Source organism: Lissotriton vulgaris, chromosome 6, assembly GCF_964263255.1.
Source record: "Lissotriton vulgaris chromosome 6, aLisVul1.2, whole genome shotgun sequence".
NCBI lineage: Eukaryota > Metazoa > Chordata > Amphibia > Caudata > Salamandridae > Lissotriton > Lissotriton vulgaris.
The window spans coordinates 1,036,249,100-1,036,268,942 of NC_141694.1; the positions used below are offsets into that span (position 1 = coordinate 1,036,249,100).

General features: G+C 44.2%; 1 protein-coding gene across 1 annotated transcript in view; it reads right to left on the reverse strand.

Moving 5' to 3' along the window:
* Positions 1 to 19,843, reverse strand: part of THBS2 (thrombospondin 2) — a 728,644-nt gene that overhangs the window by 296,580 nt on the left and 412,221 nt on the right. Inside the window, exon 17 of the mRNA XM_086927100.1 lies at positions 9,906 to 10,140. Within this exon, the coding sequence (XP_086783226.1) occupies positions 9,906 to 10,140 (235 nt within the window). The remainder of the gene's footprint in view (positions 1 to 9,905; positions 10,141 to 19,843) is intronic.

Sequence of the window (19,843 nt, forward strand, 5' to 3'; positions counted from 1 at the left end):
GACACACGAGGAAGGCCCTTCCAGAAGAGTCCTGGGAATCAGTGGCATTATCCCGGACCACCCGGTACTCCAAAGGAAACAGCGGACATGCTGCCATTGCAGTCCATACTTATATGGAGAGACACTGTTACTTCAACGACGTCTCAGGACCTGCCACTAATGGAACTTCGAGGTTGGAAGTGAGGTTTGTAACATCAACTCTTGCCTAGCACAGCGCTACAGTTCCAACCTGTCCACGTACTAGTCGGTTTCCAAACTTGGAATTAAATGAACATACCGGCTAAACGGAACCACTCGAGCGCCATGGACCAACTCTATTCTGGGGATTGCAGTCCTAAGCAACATACTGCCTGAGTGATTCCGCATTATGTGTTTCAGGTGTGCTCCACACTACTTTAGGAAGTGGGGCCAATCAGAAAGACTAAATCAGGAACTGTGAGGACAAGAGGCACTTTTTAAAGCATAACGGCATCTGATGAGGTTTAAATACCGAAACGCGTCATGCCTACCTTTAATAAAAGGTTTTTACAAGCCCCGCTGTGTCTCCTAAATTGACTTCAAACAGAAGGAGGTGTTTTTTGCATATATAGATCATACTAGGAGAAAATTACCTAGTGACCAATGCTAGCAATGTCACTACCACTAACAGTATGGCAATTGTTAATATCTCCTGAGGAGGGGTAACTGGCCTCAAAAAGGTCGTGGTTAGCTCAGACCTCCTTGTAGAATGTTTGATTGGAAATGACCAGGAGACTTCAGCTTTGGCCCCATGCAGAAATGTTGGGGATATCAGCACATGTCCTTGCTGTGACTACGTCACAGGTCAGACATAGCAACACTGAACTGGCACTGGATTCTGGAACAATGGACCAGTTGCCTACCAGGAGGAGAAGCAGCAGTAGGGTTAAGGCAGTGCCTTCGTCTTGCCTCAGGAAGAGCTTTGATAGATCAGAAAGAGGATCAGCATATACAGGAAGCTGATTGTGAGACCCAGGAGGAAACTGTCCTAGAGAAGCTTGAGCTTGATCAGGTTGAGTTTCTTGGGACAGGGGGACACTCCAGGGCAGATCTGAGGCAGGCGCAATTAGACTGCCCTTCTCTTGAACCCCTCAGACAACAAGCTGCTGCTGAGGCTGCTGGGAATGCTAGTGGGACCCACAACGTCTATTGGGATGATGGGCTCCTGTATTCAGAGGCTAGAGACCCCAAGCCTGGAGCTTCCAGGAGGTTGGTCATACCTTTGGCATTCAGGGGCTTCCTTCTCACACTAGCCCATGATATTCCTCTTGCAGGACATCTTGGCCAGAACAAGACTTGGGACACGCTTGTCCCTCACTTTCACTGGCCTCATATGCCAGAGGATACCAAGGAGTTTTGTCGCTTCTTTGTCACCTGCCAAGCCAGTGGCAAATCAGGTGGCACCACAAAGGCCCCCCTAATACCACTACCTGTGGTGGGGGTTTCCTTTGAACATGTAGGGATGGACAATGTTGGACCAATGGATCCCCAAACAGCCTCTGGGCACAGGTTTATTCTGGTGGTAGTGGATCATGCCACCAGATACCCAGAAGCAATTCCCCTAAGGACCACAACAGCACCTGTTGTTGCAAGAACCCTCCTGGGAGTTTTCTCAAGAGTGGGCTGTCCGAAGGAGGTTGTCTCAGACTGAGGTGCAAACTTTATGTCTGGATATTTGACTGCTATGTGGAAGGAGTGTGGAGTGAACTGCAAGTTCACCACACCTTATCATCCACAGTGCAATGGTCTAGTTGAGAGATTCAACAAGACCTTAAAGGGCATGATTAAGGGTCTCCCTGAAAAGCTCAGGCGGAGATGGGACATGCTGCTGCCCTGCCTTTTGTTTGCTTACAGAGAGGTCCCACAGAAGGGGGTTGGCTACGGCCCTTTTGAACTTCTGTTTAGGCATCCTGTAAGAGGACCCCTTTGTCTGGTGAAGGAGGGATGGAGTTACCTCTCAAACCTCCCAAACAAGACATTGTGGACTATGTACTTGGTCTCCGCTCCAGGATGGCTGAGTACATGAAAAAGGCATCTAAAAACCTTGAGGCTAGTCAGGAATTGCAAAAAACCTGGTATGACCAAAAGGCTGTGCTGACTGTTTACCAGCCAGGACAGAAAGTGTGGGTGTTGGAGCCTGTGCCCCCAGCAGCTCTCCAAGACAAGTGGAGTGGACAGAACACTAGTGTTGAGCAGACGGGAGAAGTCACCTATTTGGTTGACCTTGGAACTCCCAGAAGCCCCCACAGGGTGCTTCATGTCAACAGATTGAAACCATATGTTGACAGGGCAGACATGGGCTTGCTCATGGCTTCAGATGAGGGACAGGAAGAAGAGAGTGACCCTCTCCCAGACCTGCTTTCTCAGAACCCTGATGATGGTTCAGTTGATGGTGTAGCCTTGGCAGGCAGCCTCACTGACCAACAGCAACAGGACTGCAGACAAGTTCTACAGTCCTACAGGCATATATTTTGTCTGAGTCCAAGTCAGACTACCTGGTGCACTCATGAAGTGGACACTGGGGACAGTCTGTCTGTTAAAAGTAAGATTTACAGGCCACCTGATCATGTCAGGACAGAGGTATCAGGACAGAGGTTCAAAAGATGTTGGATTTGGCAGTCATTGAGTCCTCAGAGAGCCCTTGGGCCAGTCCCGTAGTCCTGGTGCCTAAACCTCACACCCAAGATGGAAAGAGAGAGATGAGGTTTTGCGTGGGTTACAGAGGCCTCAATGCTGTCACTTGGACAGATGCCCATCCAAGACCCAGGGCAGATGAACTCATTGACAGATTGGCATCTGCCAAGTTTTTGAGTACATTTGACCTGACAGCTGGCTACTGCCAGATCAGACTAGCTGATGATGCAAAGCCAAAGACAGCATTTTCAACCCCAGGTGGACATTATCAATTTGTTATAATGCCCTTTGGTCTAAAAAATGCACCTGCCACATTCCAAAGGTCGGTGAACCAAGTCCTCTCAGGTCTGAATGACTGCTGTGCAGCTTATCTAGATGATATTGCTGTCTTTAGCTTCACTTGGGAAGATCACCTGATCCACCTAAATAATGTTTTGGAGGCCCTGCAAAAGGCAGGCCTAACTATCAAGGCTACCAAGGGCCAGATAGGGCAGAGTCAGGTTCTATTCCGGGGCCACCTAGTAGGTGGAGGCCAGGTTCAACCATTGCAAAGCAAAATCCAGACCATAATGGACTGGACTGCTCCAACCACCCATACTCAGGTCAGAGCTTTCTTGGGCTTGACTGGGTACTACAGGAAATTTGTCAAGGGGTATGGTTCCATAGTGACACCCCTTAATGACTTAACTTCTAGGAAAATGCCAAAGAAAGTTCAGTGGACAGTCAGCTGTCAAAAGGCATTTGATGACCTGAAGCAGGCCATGTGCACTGCTCCTATTCTGAAAAGTCCAGAATACTCCAAAGAATTCATTGTTCAAACAGATGCTCCTGAGTTGGGGGTAGGTGCTGTGCTTTCACAACTGAATAAAGATGGTCAAGACCAGCCAGTAGCTTTTATTAGCAGAAGGCTGACCCCTAGAGAGAAACGTTGGTCAGCTATTGAGAGGGCGGACTTTGCTGTGGTTTGGGCCCTGAAGCAGCTGAGGCCATACTTGTGTGGTACTCACTTCAAGATTCAGACAGACCATAAGCCCCTCTTGTGGCTAAATCAGATGAAGGGTGAAAATCCCAAACTGCTTAGGAGGTCCATTTCCCTACAGGGGATGGACTTTACAGTGGAACATAGACCTAGGACTGACCATGCCAATGCAGATGGACTCTCCAGATGGTTCCACTTAAAACATGAAGACTCAACTGGTCAAGGTTAGTTCAATGTCTCTGCGTTTGGGAGGGGGGTTGTGTAGGAGAGTGGGGTCTGCTTCCTATGGTCACACCCACTTTTTGCTGTGATTCTCTGGTTTTTTTACTTTAGTGCAGCTGTGGGCCTGCTAATTAGTCCCACAGCCCAGCTGTTCTCTCTCTAAATTGATACCATGTACTTTAGGTACATACCAGATTGGTTACTGGGTCACCCTTGTGAGCCCCTGTATAGAGTACCATAGGTACCCAGGGTATAGGTACACCCTAGGCCTACCAGGGGCTGCAGCATGTAATGTGCCACCCCTGGTTTGCCTTCCAAACTGACACCAGAGGTCTGTTTACAGAGCCTGGGTAAGGTGGTGTAATCACCCCTTACTTAGATGTAGTATACCTATATCTCCCTTTATATATAGACACATATATACCTATAAGCCACTCCTATGGTAGGCCTCAACAATCCTGGAGGCAGAGTGCTTGGTTTTATGTGAGAAGGTGCCCTAGCTTGAGCTGAGCCCCTCTGCAGCTTTCGGAACCATCTCCTTATAGCTGTTATATGATATAGCCATACCATATACTCTTAAGTGCATTATAATCTTTGCGGTTAATGCTAACTTTGGTTTGGCTTTATCGAAACATGTCGTGTAAGGTGTCAAACACTTTGGAATACTACCCCCCTGCCAATTCTGGAGGGGGGTAGTGCTTTCTGCTTTCAGGTTCTTCACATCACCGATCTACCCTTGGATCCACCTGGACACTTTTCCTCTGGTCGCCTGCAGCACTTCTTTGCAGCTCTCCATAGAAAACGACAACGAAACCTGTCACGAAAAGACACCTATGCACCCGGCTTCCCTGGGTGAGGTAACACGAGTACTCCAGAGCTCCCATGGGTCTTGACTCTCGAAGTGTCCTAGTTTAAAAGGGTTCCATCCTAGTCCATCCGGAAGTGTCCTTAAATTGTATATTTGTAACTTCTTCATTTCCCATAGAAAGTCAACGGTAACCCGCGTCTGTGTTTAGACACTGCACGCGTCTCCCGTTTGCCTCCTACTTCCTAACCTTTGATTGTTTAGTGTAGCCCCAGCATTTCCACAGGCCCCAGGCCTGCTTTCTAACTCTCACATGGTACTTATACCACTTTCTTAGTATATGGTTTGTGAGGCCCCTAGGGCATAACGTATACTGTGCAATTTATCGTATGTTAACTATGTGACTTGTATTGTATTTTTACCTCTGACCTCATAAAGAGTGCAGAGGGGTTGTGTTTAGATTAAATACATATATATTTGATATATACCTTGTGTGGTGTCCTTTCATTTGGTATTCAAGGGATTATATATGGTAAAACAACTTGCTTAACTCGCCTACTGAAGTCTTAGCCTGAAGACTGCTGCTCCCTGCCTGCCTTCAATCGTAATATCCCCTGCATCCTGACTGGTATCGTGTATTGCTAGTGCCATTGATAACGCCTTGTTTAATTAGCTTGATTAGTCTGCATTGTTTGATTAGTGCCATCCTGTTGCTGTCTGGTATCGCGCATTGCTTGTGCCATTGATATCGCCTGCTGCATTGTTTGATTACTGCCAGCCATTTATGCCACTGTTTATTTCTGTGCACGCGACCCCCTTTGTGCCTGTGTCTTCCAATTTGAGCCTGTTATCGCCCATTTTGTTGTGCCCTTAGCCCGTCCCTGCCGCTGCTCCCCCGTGGCCCCACCCCGCTCCCTCCAGCTTCCACCGAGCCTCGCCACCCCGCTCCCGCCTCCCAGCTGCTCCTCCCTCACCCCGCCCCCATCCACTATCCACTTATGGCAGAGTCACAAACGCGCAGCGGTCGCACCCTATGCGCGCCGAAGGCGCGCCAAAGGTAAGCCCGTCTACGCCCGTCGCGCCTGGACCGCGCCCAGCGCCAGACCCCCTGGCCCCCGCAAACTCCTCTCCACCCGCTTAACGTACGACTCCACTATCCTCTCACCACTCAACTGCGGCCATCTCCCAGACTGCTACCAAGCCGCCCCAGGACACACCCATGGACCCTTCACCTGCCACTCCTGCAAGTTCGACTGCATCAGAACCCACACCAAATCCACAGACTCCAAACAGAGCTCCGACACTAACCACCTGAAGTGTATCCTACTCAACACCCGCTCGGTCCACAGACACGCCATTGAACTTTGGAACCTACTCGACACCACATCGCCGGACGTCGCCTTTCTTACAGAAACCTGGATGAACGCCTCATCAGCGCCTGACATTGCCATAGCCATCCCGGACGGCTACAAGGTCATACGAAAGGACCGCATCAACCAAACAGGAGGAGGAATCGCCATCGTTCATAAGAACACCATCCGCATCACGACCAGTTCCGATGACAACCTCACAACCGCCGAACACCTTCACTTCCAGATTCACACCGACCCCAAGACCACACTCAGAGGCACCCTCATCTATAGACCACCCGGACACCGCACACAATTCAGCGAAGACATCACTGACATAATCAGCCCTCACTCCCTCCCCTCCGACGACTACATCCTACTGGGAGACCTCAACTTCCACCTGGAAAAGTACAACAACAGCAACACCACCACCCTTTTGGACAACCTCACCAATCTCTGACTCAAACAACTTGTCGACACCCCCACCCACTTTGCCGGGCACACGCTTGACCCAATCTTCACCTCCAGCAAGCACATCTCCTTTAATCACACCACAGCTCTCCATTGGACGGACCACAGCTGCGTTCACTTCAACTACAAAAAGACTACGACCCACAACCAGCCACAACCAATTCCCAGGAGAAACTGGAATAAAATTACCACCGACCAGCTCTTCACATCACTTCACCAAAACCCTCCTGCAAAATCATCGGACCCAAACCAAGCAGCCACCAACCTCACACAATGGATCACCCACAGCGCTGACGAATTAGCACCCTTGAAAAACCATCAAATGAAGCAAGGCAGCAAAAAACCCCCCTGGTTCAATGATGACCTTAATAAATCCAAGAAGATCTGTTGCACCCTCGAGAAAGCCTGGCGAAAAAACCCAACCTCTGACAACCTGTCCACCTTCAAAAACGCCACCGGCAAACACCACCAACTGATCCGATCCACCAAGAAATCAGCATTCAAGGATCGACTCAACAACAACGCCCACAACAGCAAAGAACTATTCAACATCGTCAAAGAGTTTACCAACCCCACCGCCGGCACCAACGACATCACCCCATCCCAAGACATCTGCGACTCTCTAGCCTCGTTCTTCCACAACAAAATCGCTGACATACATAACAGCTTTGGAGACCAGCCCACCCCACCAACCTCCGAACTAAAACGCCCCTCCAACAACCTTTAAGCCTGGAACCCAATCACCACTGAAGACACCATCCGCCTGATGAATACCATTCACTCAGGATCGCCAACCGACCCATGTCCCCACCACATTTTCAACAAAGCAGACTCCATTATCGCACCCCATCTCCGAGTCGTCATCAACTGCTCCCTCAACTCCGCCACCTTCCCGGAAAGCTGGAAACACGCCGAACTCAGCGCCCTCTTGAAGAAACCTACAGCAGACCCCTCTGAACTCAAGAACTACCGCCCCATTTCGCTCCTCCCATTCCCTGCCAAAGTCAATGAGAAAGCTGTCAACAGTCAACTCGCCGCCTTCCTCGAATCCAACAAATCCCTCGACCCTTCACAGTCCGGCTTCCGAGCCAAACATAGCACCGAGACCGACTCATCGCAGCAACAGACGACATTCGAACTCTACTGGACAACGGAGAAACTGCTGCCCTCATTCTACTCGACCTCTCCGCAGCCTTCGACACAGTCTGTCATAACACCCTTATACAACGCCTCAGCAACGTCGGAATACAAGGAAAAGTATTGGACTGGATAATCTCGTTCCTCGCCGGAAGAACCCAGAGAGTCCGCCTCCCCCCTTTTAGATCAGAAGCCACTGAAGTCATCTGCGGCCTACCCCAAGGATCTTCACTCAGTCCCACCCTCTTCAACGTATACATGAGTCCCCTCGCATCCATTGCGCGTCAACACAACCTCAACATTATCTCCTACGCAGACGAAACTCAGCTGATCCTATCCCTCACCAAAGACCCAAACACCGCCAAAACCAACCTACACGAAGGGATGAAAAAAGTAGCCGAGTGGATGAAGAACAGCCGTTTAAAACTAAACTCGGACAAAACGGAAGTCCTCATCTTAGGATCATCCCCCTCCGCCTGGGACGACTCATGGTGGCCACCGGCCCTTGGAACCACACCCATACCTACGGACCACGCACGTAACCTGGGCTTCATCCTGGACTCCTCCCTCTCGATGACCAGACAAGTCAACGCCATCTCATCATCATGCTTCAACATCCTACATATGCTCAACAAAATCTTCCGTTGGATCCCCACCGAAACAAGAAAGACGGTCACCCATGCACTGGTCACAAGCCGACTTGACTACGGAAACACCCTTTACGCTGGAACCACAGCCAAACTACAGAAAAAACTCTAACGCATCCAAAACGCCTCAGCCAGACTCATCCTAGACATCGCCAGCCAAGCTCACATTTCCGGTCACCTGAAAGACCTCCACTGGCTCCCCGTCAACAAGAGAATAACGTTCCGCCTCCTCACCCACGCACACAAAGCCCTCTACGACCTAGGGCCCGAATACCTCAACACGCGCCCGCCTGTCCTTCTACACCCCCACCCGCCAACTTCGATCGTCCAATCAAGCCCTCGCCGCAATTCCACGCATACAAAAATCCACCATGGGAGGAAGATCCTTCTCCTACTTAGCGGCCAAGACCTGGAATTCCCTCCCCACCCACCTCCGCCTCACACAGAACCACCTCTCCTTCAGAAAACAACTAAAAACTTGGATATTTGATAAGTAAAGATCCCCCCCACCCTCAAGCGCCTTGAGACCCTCTGGGTGAGTAGTGCGCTATACAAATTTAAACTTGACTTGACTTGACTTGAATAAGGGTCGATTAGACTGGCGCAAGGTGCCCACTAGAACTAGTGGACATCATATGCCAGGCTAACTTGGCACAATCACAATCAACAATTCCAGGGCTGAAAAATATTTTTTTTGATGGAACTTTGTGCAGGAAACATCTTGCACTATCCTTCCCTTAGAAATATTTACCTGCATATTTTCAGAAACTTGCATGTTCTTTGTGCTGTTTTTCTTTTCTTTTCTAATTACCTTATTGCACAGCCCTTATCATTTTTATGAACACTGGATGTTCACCCAACACATTGAGGAGTTACTCTGTAAATATGTATGCTGCTTATGACTGTATGAAACAACATAAATTCTCTTCTCAACGTATGTTAGGTCACATCATTCATTGTTGACTTGCTGCGCATAACAATACAGTCTTTACGTAATGTACAAAGGTTTATGCATCATCTGACACAATATCTATTGGGACAGTGTTGCATGCCTATGTATTCAAAACCTACAGCTCTGCCAAAGTTGGAAATTAATAGTATAGCAAAAATGCACATGAAACAAACACATGTAGACATATGTACCACACAAAATCACTGAACATAAACAAATCCACAGCAATGGATGGGTCAACTAAACACAGTCCACACCAAGCTAGTCATAGTGTGTGTTTAGTGCAATGTCTGGTATGAATGTAAGTATGTACATGGCATATTGTCAGTGGAAACCTAGCCCTGAAGCAGCTGAGTGCCTTGTATGGTCAAGGAAAAGCATAAAGTCAACGAGTAACAGGATAAGAAGCTGGATTGTGGAAGTGAATGTATTGTGATGCAGTGTTATTTAAAGAGGTGAGCTTTCAACTCTTTCCTAAATTGAAGCAGGGTTGGGGTACGCTGTTTCCATTATTTTAGAAACTATTTTCTGGCTAAACCAGAGCATATATAGAAACAGAGATCTTTGAGCTAAGTCCTTCACTGATGAAATACTGATACTATTGTATATATTAAATGTGTTATTTAATATGTTCTTCTTTACTAATGTAGGAGAAGAACACATTAGGGAAGTCATATTGAACAATGCTTACCATCTGAGTCGAGCTGATCTGGGTTGTATACAAGCCGACAGTTATCCCTGTCATCAGGAACTCCATCATTGTCATCATCCGAATCACATGCATCACCTTTCCCATCCTTATCATTGTCAGCTTGATTTCCATTGGGAACATAAGGACAGTTGTCTAAATTGTTCTGATGACCATCATCATCGATGTCCTCATTATTATCACATTGGTCACCAACAAGGTCGTTATCCACATCGGTCTGGAGAAAAGGAATGGAAATCGTTTTAGAACATTGCTTCTTATTAAAAGCATAAGCTGATACAATCAGTGACATGAACTTGTAAGATGGGCACCATCTACTTACTTGACAGTAACACCGTATCCACTCTAAATATAAAATATATTTTGTGGTGAAGGCATATCAGGCCTGATAAATGTTTAATTAAACATGAGTATGACTAAGAAGATGTGTTGAGAATGGCTATGTATCAAACAGTTTCTCAAAAAAACTCTGTAAACTAATTTTACAACACACACCCATTGAGATTTCCAGAAAACAAACATTACTTTAGGTGTTGTCTCTTCAAGAGAAATAATGTTATCACATCCTCTTTACAACACTCATACATTCAAAGAAACCTTTAGAAAAAGATGACAGGGTACCATTGCTACCATTACCATTAGTGCTGAATAATAATTTTGGCATGCCAAATAAAATTAATGTAGAGAGGTAGTTGAAAAAAGATCATGTAGATTAAAAAACAAAATTCAATCTATTTAGTTAGTTATTTAGTTCGATATTTGAGCTTATTTTGAAACATGTTTCTCGTTTAATAAAATGCCAGCTTGGTCACTTGGGATCTGATGAGATAGTGTTTTGCCCAGTAGTTTTCCCTTGCAACCCCTTTAATGTATAAATACTCAGCAGTTTTCAGAATAGAGTGTCATTTGATTAGGTCACAGGTTTGGGTTCAAGGCGTTTCATAGCATAGAGTTTTGATCTTCTAAGTATCAGACCCCAAGCAATAGCCATTTAAAGGGTCATTGGGTGATGAGTTGGGCCACTATTTAGCAAAGACTTCTGGCTGATGAATAATGGGAGGCAAGTGAATATAGGTATATAGGAATATAAGTAGTTCTGGCCATTTCTTAGAACATTTTATATATAATGCAGAGGAGCTTGAACAAGACCCTTACCTCTGCGAGCAGCCAGTGAACTGCCTTAACATGATTGCCTGAATCTGTTTCATTTTCATAGGCTCAGACCCATTCTGGGTGCTGAAATGCCTTAAGTTGCTTGTCTGAGGCCCAGTTTGGATGCATGCTGTTGCGATCATAGGAGCCTGTTAGTAGATTTGTTTAGCAGCCCTGAGCAGATGACATTGTTATCAAGGCATGCCATAACTGATGCTTTCATGAGCTGCAAACAGTGATTGGTTTGGTCAAATGCATGAGAGCTGCATGTTAACCCTTTTAACCACTGTGTTGAGTTGGGGTGCAGAAGAGATCTCCACATCAAAGACGATCCCTGGTTTCCTTATATAAGCTTAGGTTGATGGAGCTAATATTTATTGGAGGTGGCCATACACAGGAAAAGAAGTCGAGTTCAGTCCCTCACATCACAGGAAAGTTTACTTAAATTCCATTTGTGCAGAGAAAACTGTCCTTCATTCCATTGAAAAAAAGATCAACGTATGAGGTGATAGTGGCCTGATCTTTGGGGTTGTTTCCAAGTCTTAAGTGTGTTTGGGTGTCATTATCATATGTTTGGAAATTTAGCAAATATTGCACAAATAACAGTGACAGAATGTGTTTAAAGACATCCAACAGCTTTGCAATATAGCAGTGATCACTGTGGAACACCACATAACACCTATTGAGAAGATGATTCCACTATACTAATTCCTATTTTCACAGTAGAGTTGAATAGAAAACGTTGAATTTAAGCCATGACCATTCCTCGCACCTGGACACATTTTCAACCTTACAAGCAGGGCCCAGAAGTCCATCCTGCCATAGGCATCAGAGGAAGTACAAAGGCTAGTGTTATATCAAGAGTGAAAGGGAGCAGAGCTTCTCTGATGTTGGCCAAAGTAGGGGTTGTGCCCCAGAATTATCTGACTCCCGAGTGGTGGTCATATAACAGATAGTCCTGTTCAATTGTTTTGGGAACTGTCTTCTAACTTCCATTTCAATTATCTTCTTGAAGTAAGGTAGGTTAGTTCTTGGTCCATAATCGTTTTCACGTCTTGGAGTCCACTCATGTTTTTTTAAGAGTACTGATGGTACTGTTGGCATACCAGGAAAAACTTCTTTATCATGTTAATGATGTCTCCATAATTGATAGGAGGAATTGTCTAACACAAGCTGCTGGCTATGGCCCATGGGTACATTAAATGTTTTTGTCTTCAAAGTCAATATCAAAGCTTCCTTGATCTTAAACAGCCTGACAGGTTTGAAAATAAATTGAGGTGGAAGGATGGGTAGGTAATAGGGATTGAGCAGTGTTGCTGGAGATGGAATTCCGAATATTGATGATTTTAGACTCAATGAAATCTAGAAGGGTGTTCCAGAGCTCTTGCAATATACAAAGGGTATTTGTCAGGATGTCTGGATCAGACATTTTTGGTAGACACTAAAAATCTTGTGTACAGTTAGAGGACACCTAGATGTGTTTTGTAAATTAGTCAATTTTTTCCCCTTATGGCAATATGCGAGTCTTTTGCTATTGTGGTTGTGGTACTAGATGCCCTACAAGGCTTTAGGAGCAACAGGGATAGGAGGGTTTCCACAGATTGAAATATTGATTTCCTTGAACTGTCTGATACTGACAGATGGAGTTGTATTTCAGGTCTGAGATGAAGGGAGTGATGAAGAGATCCATCCAGGACTATTCCGTGCTCCCGTCGGCCAACAGCCATCGTGAACACTACCTGGCTAGTGCTGTACATGTCCGTTGGCCGACGCAGCCCCGCCCACTCGTTAAAACAGCCGCACTGTGCCGGAATTCGTACTGCCGTAAAGCGGATAATTTCACTAATGTATTGAAGGCACTAAGATTGAGTAAACACAAGGTCAAGCATTTGTCCTTCAGTGTGAATTGAGATTCTCACTCCTGGTTAAAGGCCACTGTGTCTGTTTCAGATTTAGGCTAAAGTTTAACAACCCAGAGAAGATCTCATGATAACTATTTTCTTGGAAAGGGGGTGCATGTGAACTGTGATTTTGAGGAATAAATTCAGATATCTTGGGCTCTATCTAGAGGGCTAGTCAACTGCTGCAATGATGAGTGAGCTGTCAGGGTTGGTCGGGCAATGGATGCTGATTCGTTCAAGAGATGGATAAGCTCTGAGTTAACTCTAAACAGGTTAGGTTGCTGTGCAGATAATGGCTTCCCTGATTAATATGTGGGTCTCTCTATAATAATCTTTTGGCTCAGAGTAAATAGGTCATGTTAGATGGCAGATACGCTGTCAACGAGCAATATCTTAGTAAGAAGGATAATGTGGCAGTTGGCATCATACTCAAGGTCATGGAATTCCAAGTCAGGCTTCTGGGATCAGTGGGTGTTGATGAGACCCACCATTGTAAGGGAGTTACGATTTACTTCAGAGTTGACCTACATGCTAAGAATGGTAGCTGACTTTCTTATGCTGTGGGTGGCTGAGCATGAGCACCCTTGGGTTCTGGGGACATGTGAAGGGACCATCATATCAGGAGCTGTAACAAAACGGTGTGTCCTTTGTATGCCGGGTGTGTAGACAAATTTCTCATAGTCGGAAATCTAGTGCTTTCCCTAAATGTTGAGAGTTTAGAGTAGTGAAATCAATGGCGACATCTTTGCGAATGTTGTAATTAGACTGTGGTAGCAAGGAAGCAGAGTTGACACAGCTTGTGAAGACGAGATTTATTTAAATTTTGCTTTGTTAATCTTTAGAAGGGTTCTTCAGATGCAGTCAGGTTATCATCATTAGTTTGGACTGTTTCATCTCAGAAGAAGTAACATGTTCCTACATTTTTCTGAAATGATGACAAAAATAATAGAGTCTGTGGATGAGTTTCCTGGACACAGGAAACATAGCACACATTTTGGAAGTAAAAACCATAAATGGTTGAATGTTAGAAAGTTAGCGACAGCGCTTAATTTGAGCTTGTGGTTCACAAGGCTCGACACCGGCACTTAACTGGCAAAACAGCACTTATGACAGTGTACCACATGGTGGCGATGTTTGCCTAATTTAGAGATCAACACAATAACAGTTGTTTATGAATTCCATATAAATTAAAAATGTCTAATACCTTCCGTGCAAACCATTCTTATCAATTTGGAGGTCTGGAATGGTCTGAATTGTTTCCCTTGTAGGAGTGTGATGGTGTTTCATTGTGTTGGTACTGCCATTAACAGTGCTTGCACGGGCAATGGGTGGCATAAGGTGCACTGAGCTCCAAATGGGAGCGCTAGCATTTAAGCTTTTACAAATTAGGCACTGGTAAGTGGCATACAACAATTATGCCTTTGAGGCTGCTTTGATGGAAAGTAACTCCTTGTCAGGACACGCATCTGAACCCTGTCCTGTTTTCCGCAGGTTAGTTCGTGTGAGGAAGCGCTTTGGTGCTCATGAGACTACAAGTCCCATAAGCACTGGCGGCGGCACGTTACGTCGACAGAGGAGCCGAAAAGCAATAAACCTGCTTCCGCTTTAGGGACATTGCAGAGTATTTTGTTTCTCTTCATGGTAGGTGACTGGAAGCTTGCCTACCAAGCTCTTAATCTGTTTCAAGAGCTGTGGTGCAGAGCTACTCTTTGGAGACGTGGTGCAGAGCTAATCATTGGAGCCAGGGTGCAGAGCTGAATACAAGTCCGGTAAGTAGCATCGGAGCATTATTCATATATTGGCTGTTTGAGTCAGTGCATTTGGGAAAACATCAGCGCTACTACCAAAAAAGCTTTCCAGATATCCAAGGCATTCAATTAGATTTATGTTTGGCCATACTTCCTGAACCCTAGCGCAAGGTGTCCCTCTCCATTGGTGAGATACATGTGTGTTGTCTCTTGCGAGTGGTAGGGGTACCGGCGGAGGGTGAACAGAGTGAGTGGTGACGACACCCCCATGTCGACTCATTATATGTGGAAAGTGTATGTGCGAGCTTGTGATTCTAGTGTGAAGATTTTCCCCTCCCGTTGGAGAGTTACTACATTCCATTAACTCATGCAGAGGGGAACCGGACTATAGACAAGGAATATATATTCCAACTGGTATTTTGTCACATTTTGCTATATCAAAAAAGGTAACCCGGCTGGGTGAATAGATACGGAACTACTTTAAGATACAATGCATGTGAAGAGAGATTTCATCTGAGCTTTATAATTGAGTATCTTATACAAACCTAAGGCATTGGGTCTTGCTAACTTTTGTGTTGTCTTGTTTATGTTACTAACAGGGGATTGGGGTGTGGGATTCTTTCAAACAGGGCTTAGAGGGTATATTATTAACTTTTCTAATTTTAATATGAAGCAAGTAAGATAAATGGGCTATATCGTAAATTGGCTCAGCTGGAAGGAAAACATATGGAGAGGATCTCCAGAGGACAAGAGGATGGGCATATAATATTGGAAATCAAGGTAATTAAAGCTGGAATAAATAGTCATTATACTAAGAGGGTAGCAGAGAGGTTTCAGGTACACAGAGATTAGAGCTATGAATATAGTGAGAAGGTTGGAAATATGTTAGCGTTGCATACTAGACAAAGAGAAGGTAGGAGGAGCATGGAGAAAATTAATCGGGGTGATGGTACACATGTAAGGGAAACCATTGATATTATTTGATATTAAAGGGATTTTAACAAGCATTATAGCAGGAAGATACCCCTTTTATCAGCTTCGAGGGAGAAGAAGAAGGGATCAAGGAAGGTGGGAAAGTGTTGGTGCCGGATTTAAGGAAGGAGTTAGAGGCAGATATTTTTTGGGAGGAAGTTATGTCTGCACTGTAATCATTGGCTATGGGGAAGGCGTCTGGCTCTGACAGAATCCCCCGTGAGCTTTACAAGATCTTGCAGGTGGAATTAGTTCTGCTGCTATTGGATCTGTATGATGGAGTTTACAGCAGGTATCTCCACCATCCTTGCAGGGAACAGACGCTTTCATGTTTCCTAAAAAGGATAAGCCCCTGGGCAGTCTTGCATCGTATCGGCCTATCTCATTGACAAAATTTGAATGCTAAGCTATATTCTAACATTTTACCGATTCATCTAGGGAGGATCATAGCCAGTTTGGTCACACCATGGCAACATGGTTTTATACCCAAGAAAGGGTATAACAGATCATGATAGACGGGCCATAACTTTATTTGATACTGTGGAAATAACTGGTGACCAGATGATGATGATCCTCCTCGACATGGAAAAAGTATTTCATGGGGTTATCTATGGCATACTAAGGAGTAAAAATGGATAGGTCCAAAATTTAACAAGACCATAAATGCAATGCAATGTAAATTACCCCGTATGCAATACTTCAAATTATGGGTCAGGAGTCAGGCAAAACAGATATTACTAGCGGGACAAGACAGCACTGTCCCTGCTCTCCTATATTATTTGCTTTATATATAGACCTGTTGACCAAAGTCAGGATATAAAGCCTATGAGTGTTAATGGATATGACACTTAGGTATTAGCTTATGCAGACAATGTGGCAGTGATAACTCCAGGCCCTGAGAATGCGTGGAGATCAATCAATTATCCGGGAAATATGTGAAGAGATCAGGGTATTTGTTGAATAGAGAAATGCTCAGATAGTTTGTACCGTCAATATTGTATATGTGGATGTCCATCAGATGGATTCTGCAATATGTCTAGGGATTAAAATTAGCCCCAAGGTATCTATGATTTATCAAATTAATTTTGATCCATCCTTTAGTAAGGTTAGTACAGACTTAAGATGTATTAATGGGCTGCACTTATCTATTATTGGTAGATGCCATGTTTTCAAAATGCTAGTTTTGCCTAAAGTGCTTTACCTGTTTCATTCTGGTCCTCCAGATATTGATATGACCTTAATGGGGAAGTTGGATGCTATTTGCATACATTTTGTTTGGCAATACAAGACCAGGCGTGCTCTTAAATGTTTAATTTTCCCATGAGAGAGGGGAGGGTAGGGCACTCCCAGTTATGTGCTCTACTATTTGGTAGCACTCCTATAATAGATGGGGGGATTGATTATGGCGGGCAGTGAAAAAAGGGAGGACCAAGGAGACTGGACCATCCCACCGACCATATGTGAGTTGGTGCTTGGTGAGGTAGCTAGTGATTGTCTTCTTAGGCAAACAGAACTTACTTTAAAAAAAAGTATTGTCTAAGAGTGTTATCGTTGGTTGGAGAGTTCAGGGCTTAGTGGATGAATTTGCCAGTCAGTCAGTCAGAATAACTTTATTTCGCCAACACAATGTAGGCATAAAAAGTATACTACATTTAAAAGAAACATTTCACAGCATTACAGTAATGTTAAAATATAAGAGACGTTTAAAAATTAATACATTAAAAAATACAAGTTTATAGTTATTTACACAATACAGTAAATTCATTTAATTTTGGGAATATAATTTTAGCAGTTTGTACATCTCTTTTTTAGTGCAGATAGTAAAAAGGACACCAGAGAGAAGTAGATAAAAGGGTCAGGTAGTAGCTGCAGATAATAAAGGGCTACATGTCACTGATTGAAGTTCATTTTACGCATAATGTGGATAATAAATCTTTTCCTTTCATCACAATAAAATTTACAGAAGAACAAGAAGTGTATATCATTCTGTACAGATCGCTCATCACAGGTACAAAATGGGAGGTCGGAGGCAACATAAACGTTAAGGGGGAGCCCAGCATAAGCGGAATATCATTTAAACAAAATCTCACCAGGATATACCTGTGTTGTGAATTAGTGATGAAAGATAGACATGTTGTGTTTAAGTCCATTTGCATTATACTATTGGAAGCCAGGTATGTTTTAACTGTCGACAAATTAATATTTTTAGTGTCCCTTCTTATCTGCTGATTAGATAGCGATTGCGCTTTTAAGTCAATTTAGAAATAGAACAAGTAGTAGGATCCAAAAAAAGATGATGTAGCCCAACTGCCTTCAATGTCGATTAAACATAAGTAAACCAGGTGATGTTACCTACCCCATCTAATTTCCAAACATCCTTTGTAATGTCTCCTGTCAAAGCAAGGGTCTCCTTTTGCCATACTGAGTGCCACATTAGAATCAGCGCCATTGCAATTTTATCAGTAATATAAGGGGCTCTCAGCTCCATGTGGCACTTATAGTTGGCACATGACTTTGATAGTGAGAGAACCTTTTTAAAAAGTTATCTCCAATAATCTGCAATTTTGCGCAATCTCTCGTTCCCCAGACAGCTGCTCCATAAGTGGCAGCAGATACAGTCTTAGCTTGATACACTGATTTTATTAAATGTATTGGTTTTAAGTCATTTATTTAATGAATTTAGTTAGGGCCCCAATATTCTTTTCCATCTGAGTCCCTTTATTAAGAATCATCTTTTGCCAATTAGATCGGGAGTCTAACTTAATCCCTAGATAGTTAAAAGAATCGACAACTCCCAATTTTCCCCCTTCAGTAGTAATTTGCGGATGATTTTGCTGTTTTGTGCCTGCTACTAGAATAAAAGACTTTGAATAATTGACTTCCATATCTAGGTTATTCATAAACTGTGTATATTCCAGGACTAGACGACGCAGTGCATTACTAGTATGAGCTAAAAGCACTGCGTTGTCCGCATATAGTAGAATTGGCACCTGTACTGAATTTATATATGAGACATCCGAAGTAGAACCCAACAGTGCAGATTCGACACCATTGGTGTAGAGCGCAAAGAAGAAGGGGGCAAGAACGCACCCCTGCCTCACACCTCTTGCAATTTTAAAAGACCATCCCTTCCATAACGGACACAGGCTGAAGCACCTGAATACAGATCGCGGATGATATTAATAATATTCAGGTCGATGAATTTGCCATTTTTATGTGGGATCATGGACTGAAAATTGACATTGGTAAAACATTTGCCATAAACATTGGAAGAACGGGCTCTAGATGTCGAGACATCTTTATTGAGGGTGAAAAAATTGAGTTCACAACAACTTTCTCTTACCTGGGGATATTATTTAGTCGTACTGGGAAGTTGCAACGGGCTATAAAATCTAGATTACTTCAATTTGTTAAAACTAGAAGGGCCCTGCTGCAGTTTGCTAGTACCCAAGGGATCAAACATCCAAGGGAAATGTTGACCATTTACAAGGCTAAATGTAGACCTACTGTTATGTATGGGGCCGAACTATGGGGATATGGGCAGACCGATGGTCTCCAAATTGAAGAAAATGATTTTTTGAGAAACCTTTTAGCAGTTATGAAAAGCAGTGCAGCTTTTGCACGTCACAAAGAATTAGGAGTCCCCTATATTAATGACCTGATTAGGACACAACCAGTGTTATTATGGCACAAGATTTGGTCATCTGAACACGCCACACTCAACCGATCGAATATTATCGATTGCCACAGATCCACATCAGCCCTTAAAATTCCTTGACTCAAATTCGTACACAACTTTTTGGCAGACATTGGCCACCCTGAATATTTCAATCACCCCGAGAGCTTGGCTCACGTTCCGAGAAAAGTACTCAAAATTAAATGTTTAACTCTATTAGAGGAAACAAGACTGGCATCAGAAATATTGAAACCGTCTGTCCAGAGGAATCAGATGATCCTCACCAGTTTTAATATACATTTTATTTAGTCATTGTGTTTAATGCATGTCACAGGTTTGTGCTGACCCGATTCTGTTTGGATATCTTCCATAATTTAATCAGCTTTCACATTACTACTAACTGGTCCCATGCATACTGTCTTCTTTTGTAAACATTTCTTTGAGGCTAGAAAAAAAGTATTTTAAACCCGC